At 40.3% G+C, this 12,220-nt stretch overlaps 1 protein-coding gene across 1 annotated transcript; it reads right to left on the bottom strand.

Annotated features, from left to right (window-relative positions):
- Window positions 1-9,088: 9,088 nt before the first annotated feature.
- Window positions 9,089-11,686, bottom strand: LOC139120184 (prolactin-releasing peptide receptor-like). Its single transcript, XM_070684344.1, has one exon. It carries the CDS (start codon window positions 11,382-11,384, stop codon window positions 10,239-10,241), a length of 1,146 nt encoding a protein of 381 aa, XP_070540445.1. The 5' UTR covers window positions 11,385-11,686; the 3' UTR covers window positions 9,089-10,238.
- Window positions 11,687-12,220: the final 534 nt, after the last annotated feature.

The raw sequence follows: 12,220 nt of genomic DNA, 5'->3' as shown, positions 1-12,220 counted from the left end.
GTAAAGGGGTTATCGCATGCCCGTTACGTGCCCGTTTTTACGGAAGCTCGATTATATTGTTTGCGAAGGCAGATGTATAATAATTTAATTTATGTTATTATATTTCATTTTATCTGAGTATCTACCTGTTGATTGCTGGTTGTCTGCAATACATCAGAAAGAATGTCATTATCCTCTGTTTAATAAATGAACTGACTGTGTATACCAATGATTCTCTCAAATATATGATAATTAACTAGTCAAAATCTAGTAGTTACCTGCCTCAATGATCAGTTAGTAAAAATACTGATTGACAGCTATCTAAAATTAAGTCTTTCTAATTTGAAATGGAAGTCAGGGAGCGATCAATTTTTGTACTTACTTAATGAGTAAACACACATTTTGTAATACCATTCCAAAGTCAATAAAATATCTGTTAATGCTTTAAAACGGGGAAAAGTTTTTAAAATTATTACAAAATGCGTTAACTGTTATTACAAAGTGCGAATTATTACAAAATGCTGATACCCTTGTTACATTTTGCGTAGACAATTTTTTATTACAAAATGCTGATACCCTTGTTACAAAACGCGTAGACTGGTTTATTACAAAATACTGCAGACGTTATTACAAAATGCGTCAGTTATTACAAAATGCTGATACCCCTTATTACATTTTGCGTAAGTTATTACAAAACACGTCAGTATTACAAAATGCCGCAGCACAGATACTAATGGTGACACCAGGTTCAACATCCAGGACCGCACCTCATATGTACCGCAGAGATCAGTCATACACATATCTTGAATACGATATTAATACGACTAATGCCTCAGCCACATACAAAGCTAGAGAAGTAATCAGAGATTTCAAAAATACCCTTGAAAAGGTAGAAGCGTTGCCTTTACCAACAAAAGCCAAACTGCTAGTGATTAACTCCATCTGCTGCTCAAAGGTCAACTTCTATTTCACAAACTTGACTTTCCGTTTATACGTAATTTGAAATATGACTTGAAGATGAAATAGTATGTGAGAAACTGGCTATGTCTAAATAAATCATCAAATCGTTAGTGTGTATTTTGCTCGCGGTCTGATGGAGGTTTGAGGATTTTGAATCCCACGACAATGTATTCCAGCAAACACATATCTTTCAAATTATCCATGTTAAATAGCCACGATATACAGGTCGTTGCAGATTAACATGCAAAAGAGAAAAGTGACAAGAGCATCTACGTCAATTCATTCAGCCGTGTGTACGTGACAGGATAGGAGCTGATGACATCAATTACACTCTAACAATAAGAGTCGAGGATGAGGTTTCGGTTACAACTGCAAACTCAAAAATAGCAGACACACTGTGAAAAAAAAGTCATCTTGCTAGGTTTACTGCTGACTGGAAAGAAAAACTGTCACAGGGCCAAATAGTCCGCGAAGCAAGTGAGGTTGATCATAAAGTCTCAGATTACTTTCTTTCAAACTGAAGTTAAAGGATAGTATTATTTGTTTTACTATCAGAGACGGATTACAGCTGTTAGACTCTCCTCTCACTATACTACCCTACACAATATAATAAACGGTGTACTTTGTGTACAAATGTACATGTACAAACTACTAAAGAATGTATCAAGACCGACACAATAGAATCATTAATTTGATATTCCAGCAAATTTCTGTGAATGACAGCTCTCGCAGTGTCATAGAAGATACCATTTTAACCATGTTTGGAGCAGATTGAGAATATTCCACTATGACGGCAATACATGTAAGACCTGACATAACCATTATTGTTACAACTAGTCATGAAGTTTTACTAGTTGAGGTTTCAGTATACACATATTGACATGAGGGCAACAGAATACGTCTTTAACCCCGAGGGACTGTGAGTCACCTCCAAAAACAGACTGTCTCCGAGGCCGAATGCCTTGGGAAACAGTCTTTTTTTTTGGGGGGGGAGGGGGTGACTCACAGGCCCGAGGGGTTAAAGACGTATGCTGTTGCCCTCATGGCCAGTCCATTTGTGTATTAAAACACACCTCATCTGCAGCATGCATTACTTGTCGCATGTAATATGATGGAGTGGTTTGGCAAGAAAACGTTTTTCCCGACAGCGTCACAATACTTCTGTAAAACGTTCAATGCACCTTCGATTATCGTTTTCGTCGGTTTCGAGTCCTTGTCGGAAGCAAGAGCATTCAGTTTTTCTTCAGAAAGTAGGATAAACAGAGCATTCAGATCTTCTTCAGAAAGGAGGATAAACCGAGAAATTTCTCGGCTTTCGTTTCGCTCGGTTAAGTCGTCACCAGGCATTGTTTTTCGGAACTGATGCCTGGCAGGCAAGTTCCGACAAATGATGCCTGATGACGTCTTTACGTGGATCGGCACAAAAAGAACGCATCCCACGTGACTATCAATTGACGAATTGGAACAGACTGCTGATGAGTGTGTTACAATTCTATTTGATTGTCACATTGACACGTGTTTTGCAGCGAAATTTAATAAGTATATGCCACTCTCTCTTGAAATTGATAACCTTGTTTTTTTTCTGTAGAATCGTTGTTGTAGTCATCAGTAGTTTAGGATCGGTTCACAAACGTGTTGTACCTGGTTTTAAATTGATTGGCATCTCTAATCAAAAAAAAAAAAAAAAAAAAAAAAATGGTTGGCACGTTACACGAGTGTTAGTGCTATTATAGGCTCATCAAATCCGATTAAAATCAGATTTAGAGTACGGCCATGTTTACTTACGCATACGCGATATTCTCTTGCTGTCGCCTCTAGTGAGAGGCTACAGCAAGAGAATACCGCGTATGAATAAACGTCGCCGTACTCTACATCTGATTATAATCAGATCGAGGCTCATCAAGAACACGGCAAAGAAGACGTAAGAACATGAATGTGCAAACTTTCTGTGATATATGTATGTATGTATGTATGTATGTATGTATGTATGTATGTATGTATGTATGTATGTATGTATGTATGTATGTATGTATGTATGTATGTATGTATGTATGTATGTATGTATGTATGTATGTATGTATGTGTATGTGTGTATGTATGTATGTATGTATGTATGTATGTATGTATGTATGTATGTATGTATGTATGTGTTGTGTGTGTGTGTGTGTGTGTATGTATGTATGTATGTATGTATGTATGTATGTATGTATGTATGTATGTATGTATGTATGTATGTATGTATGTATGTATGTATGTGTATGTGTGTTGTATGTCTGTCTGTCTGTCTGTCTGTCTGTCTGTCTGTCTGTCTGTCTGTATGTATGTATGTATGTATGTATGTATGTATGTATGTATGTATGTATGTATGTATGTATGTATGTATGTATGTATGTATGTATGTATGTATGTATGTATGTATGTATGTATGTATGTCTCTGTCTGCCTGCCCGTCTGCCTGTCATATGTATGTATGTATGAAGGTCGGTAGGTAGGTAGGTAAGTTGGTAGGTAGGTAGGTAGGTAGGTAGGTAGGTAGGTAGGTAGGTAGGTAGGTAGGTAGGTAAATGTCTACAAGTAAGTATGTATGTATACTCTTTGTTAGTGCTACTCACATATTTAAAGTTTATGTGCCAATACGTATACTTGTTTTTGTGTCTTTTGTTGATCTGGACCACAGGTAATGAGACCACCTGTGTGACTGTTTTCAAAATATACTGTCCACATGGGATTTTTGCTTACTGTCTTTTGTGTAACCAATGTCAAAGCAATTTGAAAATTGCTTAAAATCGACGGAAAGTCTCCAAAGACGTAAATTAAAGCGAAAAATAATAATGTTTTTCAGTCAGGAACCAAGAATATAATGTCGCAGTGCCTTGGCAAAATACATTCAGCGTAATAATCGCGATGAGAGCAAATGCTCTTTCTGTTGTAATTGGCCTACCTATCAAACTTGATCAGAGTGGGGGCGCCAATTACTGCACATAGATCGATGATTATAGCAACGTGAAAGCCGTGCGTGATATGACGACGGATGGCATAACAGAAGCGGGTGCAGCAGAGATCAAGATACACAAGGACGCAAAGAAATACCTACGATTTGGGCGAAATTGCATTCAGAGCACAGATGATACTTATATCACTATACGCTATAGAAAAAAAATACAAATATTTTTATCGATAGTTAGTTGTGCGATTGACGGCAATGACGGCTATGTATATTTTAAATTGATGTAAACGCGCATCGGGACATTCGGACTCTGAAATGTAAAACTAATGTTTTCTAATCTTCCACGTTTGTGTACTAAGCTCTTTGAGTAAATAAAACTTTCCCTTCTCATTTTTGTGAAAATCGAAAAGTTAATTTTTCACCAGAGAGTTAACTCGGGACAGTGCCCATTTTTAATTTCAAATATCGGTAAATTTAAGGTAATTTCTTTTTCTGGTGCACGGTGGCACCTGATTTTTATTCTTGATTTTGAAAAGGGGATGGTTTAAAGTTTCCCTGAGGAAAGTTTGAACCGAAGATAACGTCTTTCAAGTTTGAGTTGCGTATGTCTATTGTTGTTGCTTCTTCGCGAAGTCAGGCTTAGCAACCTTGATCATAACACCCCACATCACGACAGCGCATTATACCTCAATCCGTTTGTCATTGAAGGTTTCACGTTTATGGCCTCAATGCAGCCGCTCCAGCGAACCCGTGAAGTTGTGTGATTTGCAGAAACTTCAAGGAAATTAGGCTCTACATGTTGAATCTAGAGACTCCACATGGGGCTAGTGGTCGTTGTATAAAGCTGGCGCCGTGCCAAAGCGAGCAAGTCCATCTAATAAGTTGTTTCGCATGCTCCTTAGTGAACGTGTGAAAATGTTCGTCAACTGCTCTGCATGTGGCGTTATTGCAACGAATCATAACGTTTTCATTTTGTATCGCGGAAAACACGTCTGAATTGCGGCATGTATTTCGGTGAGTTGTTGATATATTCAGTGAAAATGAGGAAATCGCTCAAAAACGTATCCTGGTTGTAATTAATTTGCTGACAGCAATTGGAGATTTTTTGATTTGTCGACCCAGATTGTCTATTCCAACATGTGATAGACCGACTCTCCCGAGGATGGCCTAGGCATTTTCAAATTAATTAAATAAAAGAAATTCTTTGGATACAGTGAATTGTTACTTGTTTCGAAGGCACATACTATTCGTTTCCCGGGGTTGAAATACGCAAATTTGCTTTTCCTCACAACATGATTTTGGCGCCACTGAGTGTGCGTAGTTTTGTTGATAGATTAATGTGCGGTGAAATCGCTTGCTAAACCTGACAGATACCAGTAAACTCTGTCGAATTACATGCCTTTGAATTTTTTTCAGTCCAGTGAACATACGTGGCATGAATGCTGATTTGATTTGAGTGCCGCCGAGGAGGATTCGCATTTCACGGAGGTGAAAGTTCATGTCTGCTGCAGCGATCTGTGCCACGGTTGAACTGGAATCAAGTGCAAAGCTTAAACTGCATTAAGCATCTGTAAAACGAAGCGCTGGAATTAGAACTAGTGTTTATGATGCTCGTGCCGAGCTCGGGGAGCGTGACAAGCTACTTAAGCCATTAATTGTACGACCTCGGTTGTGGCGAAGAGTCAATCAGCATCGACCACACCGGCGTCGCCATTAGAAGGTTCAAGATAAACCAGTAATTGTTCAATTATCCACTAAAAGACACCGTTGAGAGTCTGGGATAGATTCTTCGGTACGCCTGTATCAAAGCTGCAAGGATATTGTATCCGTGATCAGAGTAGTTAGATAGTATCTTTAAATAATACTTCTGTATCAGGATTTCCCTAATTTTGAGAATGTCTTTGATTCTACGAGTATCATTTCTGTGAGTGATGTCGCTAATATGAAGCTGCCTTGTCTCTCAACAAGCAATAGTGCACGAAATAACCCACTGCAGCCTTTAGTGACCCTCAATTCGCTCTTGTCTTTGGAAGTCTTTCGCCTTTCTTAAATGTCTGTTGTTCGAATTCCATTGACAAGCCCCGATTTTCAGGCCCTAAACTTCCTTGTCCACAATAATCAAAGAAATTCTCAGTTACTGTAAATTTGAAGAGAGGCGAATTACAGTTCGCTGTAAACCGATTGCGTTGTTGTAGCTGAAACTAGCTTGAAATATGGACCGTATGTCCGAGAGCGCTGAGACAGGTTTCGGCACCTCGTGAATTTTCGGAATGCCATCGAAATAACTTTCACTCACTAAAGTCATCTCGGTCGACTTCACTAATCTAGCTCTCTTGACATGCCTGCGTGAAGCTAGAATTTCTCCTTAATCTTCTCTTGTCTCCGGGATGGGAAAACTCACAACTTTTTTTTATTTATCTATCTCGCCCCCATCCCACCACCATCCTTGTCGAGATGTGTGGCGGTCTTCAATTACACGCTCGCGTCTTAAATATTGATTTCGTTGAAGATGAATTACCGATTCTATATTATGTTATTTTAAATCGTGAATAGATATGCAATAAAATACTTCATGAGAAACCTGTGTCGCAGTGGCCATAGCAAGAAAATATAACTAGAAATAACAGGACCGACTTCTTTGTCGTTAATATAATTTTTCCTCCACTTGATTTAGGAAACTGAAGCAGTCGAGTATTCCGTCGACCGTGAAAGATGAAGCAATCATACATGTACCATCAAGTGACCGAATCCCTGAGTCGATGAGTACACCTCAACGCGCAGAAGATGTGACTTCTAACTATTAACAAGAAGTGATCCATCGAGGGAGATTCTATATCGGGCTGATTGCGCCATGTCAGTGTAGACAGTAATCTACCGGAAGAAAAAATTATTTCAATGTAATTTTTTATATGTTGGTCTACGCCACGATGTGAATAGGATGAAAGTATATTAAGCCCTGCGGATGTAAATCAACGGCCAACGAAATGTGAGGAATTAAGGGAGGAAGTAAGTTTCTTTGGGTTTCTTGGGTAACATTTGACATTGACAAATGTGCTAAAAGGTTGATTGAGAAAACATAGAATCTGACCAACTGACAGATGGAACAGAGTGCCGTGCATATATACAAATGAGATACACTCTACTTCGCAAAAATGCGTGCTTCAGCGGACAGGGTCGTACCATGAGGTGGTCTCTCACTGTCGCTTTATGTTGTGCAGTCATCATTTGACTTCACAGTTGATCCTCATGATATTCCAGTTTCTTAGTATAAAAACCGCAAAAAAACGGGGCCACCTGTACTTTTTTACTCTACGAAATGATGTGTCAATACCATGAACGGTTGTGATGGGTTTGTTGCCGAACTCACTTAGAGAAAACCGATGATAAATGCCCATGTCAAAAACAAACAAACAACAAACAAGTAAACAAAAAACGTAAACACACAATTTAGTATTTGCTCCTGTAAAATCTTTTTATGAATGATGATGAATATGAATACGATGAATATGAATATGAATATGAATATGATGATGATGATGATGATGATGATGATGATGACATATATAAGGCCTTGTGGATCTGTATGTCATTGACCGCACTTTGAGTAGGGCCTATGCTTATACCAACGCAACTCAGAGGCGTTGCCGATCTCACAACATGGATATTCATAATATGAAATCCGATTTGCTTACTTTTGCTGTCGATCCACCACCGCAAAAGCAATATCTTAAGGTGAAATGAAACCCTGGCTAGTTCGTCTGTTCGCAAGGCGGGTTACCGGACACCGCATCTTAAATATCAGCCCCCGGTTATTTCTTGTCGTAATCATTGCGCTATAGCGGATATTCCGTCGAGAGTTCTTTTATTAAATCAGACGTGGTAAGGAACTCCTCTGAATTGAAACGTTAGAGCCCGCGGATCCTCGAAGCCTGAAATTCCACGCTCGTTTCTCTCACAGTCCGATGTGAAGCACGGCCATGGGAATATCCTTATTGCTATCGCTTATTTTACACTTTTCAGTGACCCTTTTTGATGTCTGAACGAAAGCAAGCATTTGGATGAGGTGCCCCCATACACTATACATGTACATGTGAGCTTCCGTTCTGGTAAAAATCACTGAAGAAGGCAGTATTTTCAACAAATATTGCGTTCCTATATTCCCCATCCCTTTTACAGCCCAGCTTTCCTCTTTGCACAATTTTGTGACGCATATTCATGATTGCGCAAGCCAGATCAAGAATCACTGAAGGAGTTTTGCCGGTGTCACGGTGTCATGAAAGCACCCCTTTATCAAACTTCATGTATAGTCCAGAACCAGTCAAGGATGTACATGGCAAAGTCCTCGCTTGATAATACATTTAAAAACCGTTGACGGAAAGCATGGTGAAGTCAAATTGGTCAAAGCATATCTGACGGAGAAAGTACTAACCTTGTACCGATGACAGTGTTTGTGTACTGTTGATGTACCAAGTGCGATTAGTTTGGCTAAATTTGTGTAATAGTTGGGTAAAAGATGTGGCTATATGTTATGAGACTAGGTGTGAATAAGTCTGAACAAAACGGCCACTTCGTAGCCATATTTGACCGTATCTCAAAGAAATTGACATACATATGTAAGTCATAATGTACTGTCCGTGTGCCAGGTTCAAAGGTATGCTGAGTATTGGTTTTTGATATGGAAAAATCAGAACAAAAGGGTTGCACTGTGACGATATTGAATCGTTTTTGCTGAAAATATTAGACTACATACGTATGTCATGGTTTGTTTTCCTTGTAACAAATTCCAACGAAAGCAGTCATGACGTTTCTGTCTAATTGCTTTGGACATAAAAAAAAATGAACTAAAATGGCCACTTGGCAGCCACATTGGATCGTACTGTGATATAGTTGCAAGTGCATATGTAAGTCACAGTGTATTGGTTTCGTGCCAAGTTTGAATGAAATCACTGAAGGCATTTCTGAACAATGGCTGTAGACGTGAAAAAAAATGTAAACAAAATTATATAAAAATGACATGCATATGTATACCGTAGTGTATTGTCACAAGTTTGAAAGAAACTGACACTCGTGTGTCAGAGATATCTGAGTGCACGGCGGGGGGGGGGGGTGGGGGGGGCGGACGGATGCACGGAGCCAGAACAAAATAAGTCCCCAGACTTCGTCCATGGAGACTAATAAAACGTGACAACATGTTTTGCTGAGCGAATGAATCATTATTTATTCCTTTATAAAGACCGATACTACAGTGAAACGGAGAAGATGTAAGCGATATTCTCTCTCGTGAAATTCAATGCCATAAGTTCAGCACTAGGACATAACCTGCCTTGCATTCTCGGTCGTAGTGTTAAATTGATCCCAAAGTCCCTTTTCAAATGTTTGACCCGGTGTTCTAACATCAAATAAAACAGATGTTGCCATTCTGTGTTCGTTTGCCTATCTCCAGAAAAGTGATTTAAAGCACGATTACGTATTTCGGTACAAGTACTGAACAGTTCTGTGTGCAACACGCGGGCAAATATTGTAAAGGCCAACGGATCAGTTGATCCGCTCTCGTTAAACGATATCATCGTTTCCGGTGAAATTATCTCTTTGACCTTATTTACACTCACCGAAAGAGATATATTTGCCACTAATGTTACAATGTGATAAATTCAAAATACAGATGTCAGGGATAACGGCTACTGTATGTTATATTAATGTGGACTCACTTATTAAATTAACAAAGCGTTGTTTGATTAACATCTGAAACACTGACACACTTACGTTATCTGTTACATGAACATCACGACTTGTACATTCACTTTGAATTTCGATGCCAGGCGATATACTTTTGCTCAACAAGATTTACCAAAAATGTTAAAACCACGTTTAATGTACGTGGTAGAGAATGGACACATTTTCAGCAGCAAGACGACTGTCAAATTTTGATGACGTTAAATAACATGGGATAATCAATTGAGATGATCCGTTTGATCACGTTATTAGCTCGATCCCTGTGGTGACATGCGTCATCTACAGAGACAAAAGTCTGCCAGACAAGTGGTTTATATCCCTAGTGGATGGCACTCATCTCTCCTTCTACCAGGAAACGTATATTCCGCGTTAAAAAAGGGGAATAAAGTTAGCATCTTCATCCGAGGGAGCTAAAATGTGTTTTGTCGCTGTGCGGACCCCTTTCGTTGCATGTATCGTTGCAGCGGTGCCTCTTGAAGTTAAGACTATTACCACAAAGTGTAAGCTTATACACAATGTTCGGAACAAATGGATGTGTAACGGGGATAATTGATCGGAAAACACTAGCTGTCATCTTGTATCCATAATTTTGTGCCGGAAAGTGGAAAAGTGGAATATCTTATACCACTTCTTGTCCCTTTGAACTTCTGACTGAACTGAATCTGGTTGAGCGCGGGGAATTGGTCGAGTAAAATTCGCGCGTTTGCAGTTGCGTAGCGGGCCCGCGGCTGTTCGAGCGATAAAGCGACGACTGTCGCATGCAGGAGACGGTGAAGACCGATTTCAGCTGGTGACGGTACTTCTCGTGCAGCCAGGCGTAGACAAACGGGTTGTAGACCGTCGAGCTCATTGCGAACCAGTGGCACATCGTGTAAATCAAGTCGAACCTTTCGCGGCCGAACACGCGTGGATTTATATTCACTATGGCGTGCACCGTGTAAAATGGAAACCAGCAAATAGCGAATGTTAAAACAACCGCGATGAGCAGGCGATTGGTTTTCTGTTTTTTCTTCAAATCTCTTCTCTCTTGGTCCTCGGTGAACACGCCCGGAAGGACGCGCCTCGTCAACAAGTAAGATATTCGGGAGTACAATATCACGATCAAGATCAGCGGGAGTACGTAGCCGACCAATAAAAGCACATAATTGTAGGCACGTTGAGCCTCCATATCGGGCCAGTGTTCGTAGCAAATTATATGATAACCGAGCGCTCGCAAATCATAGGGGCGAGTGTAGTACAAGATTGGTACCGCCAGCCCGACGGCCATCACCCAGGATAGCAGAATAATGGCCACACAAAATAGCCTGGGCAAGCGAGGTCTTAGGGGGTACATTATCAAGCAATACCTATCGCAGGCTATGACTATGTGCGAGGTGATGGAAACGAAGACCGAGACAGCCTGTATTGTCGGTACTAGGCGGCACAAGACCTCGCCAAATATCCAGTCGTCCATGAGAGTCTGAGCCAGCGTCCAGGGTATACAGAAAATGCACATGGCGAAGTCTGACGCCGCCAAATTGGCGATGAAATAGTTCGTGACATTCTGCATAGACTTGTGCCAAGCTACGGTGATGACGATCAGGGCATTGCCGACGGTGCCTATGATGAACACTACGCTGTAAAGGATAATTATGAACCAAGCAACTTTTCTCACCATTTCTTTTCCGGCTTGGAACCCTGCAAAGGGGTTTTCGGTGGTGGTTACATTGGGGTAACTCATATTCAGGTACACGCCTCCATAGCCACTCGCTACCGGTGTTTCCATGTTGTATGGTCGGAATTGAATTCGCAGACGACTTTCCTTTATGGTCTCGGGGCAAATTTGCGGAGCGGTCGAAAATGTTTCCGCACGTCACGTCAGGTCTGCCAGTTGTTCTTCTGGTCCGAATATCTTGCAGGATCTCCCCGGCGTTTTTTCGGCGCCCAGGATGAACCTAGAATGCGACGGGTTTGCACTTACACCTTTTAAACGAAGTTTGCGCCTATGTGAAGGCGCCGTGGTCGCACAACTCACTCGGCGTGGCTTCCATTCGTAGCACACGCCAGGAGTAGAAAGTAACAACTGCGTCGTTCAGGCACGGTGTGGTGCTATATAAACCGGGACTGCCAACAAATCTGTTTAAATATGCACATGAGCTATGCTTATGCCGGCCATACCTTGAGTTCCATGGCAACCGAACATTGGGTAGCGTATACGCTACGTATACCAAGGTAGCATATAATTACATGTTCAATTTTCTCGTTGGAAGGATTGTGAAGGGATTACATTTTTCCATATTCAATCTTCAAGAACAAGAATGCTGACAATTTTCAGTGTACGTACCGGTAGTCTCGTGTGAAATCACAATATATATTTATGTGACTGTATCGGAGATAGGAGGAACGCATTCTCTTGAATGGTCAAAGAAGTTGTAGCTGATCAATGCCTGTCATTTGACGTATGTATATACGACTGTATGTATGTATGTATGTATGTATGTATGTATGTATGTATGTATGTATGTATGTATGTATGTATGTATGTATGTATGTATGTATGTATGTATGTATGTATGTATGGTTGTATGTATGTATGTATGTATGTATGTATGTATGTATGTA

Source organism: Ptychodera flava, chromosome 20 (genome assembly GCF_041260155.1).
Source record: "Ptychodera flava strain L36383 chromosome 20, AS_Pfla_20210202, whole genome shotgun sequence".
Classification (NCBI taxonomy): Eukaryota; Metazoa; Hemichordata; class Enteropneusta; family Ptychoderidae; genus Ptychodera; species Ptychodera flava.
This window is presented reverse-complemented; position numbering and strand designations above follow the sequence as displayed.

Coding starts and splice junctions, on each gene's coding strand:
- LOC139120184 (XM_070684344.1), bottom strand. CDS start 11,384: ATGGAAACACCGGTAGCGAGTGGCTATGGAGGCGTGTACCTGAATATG.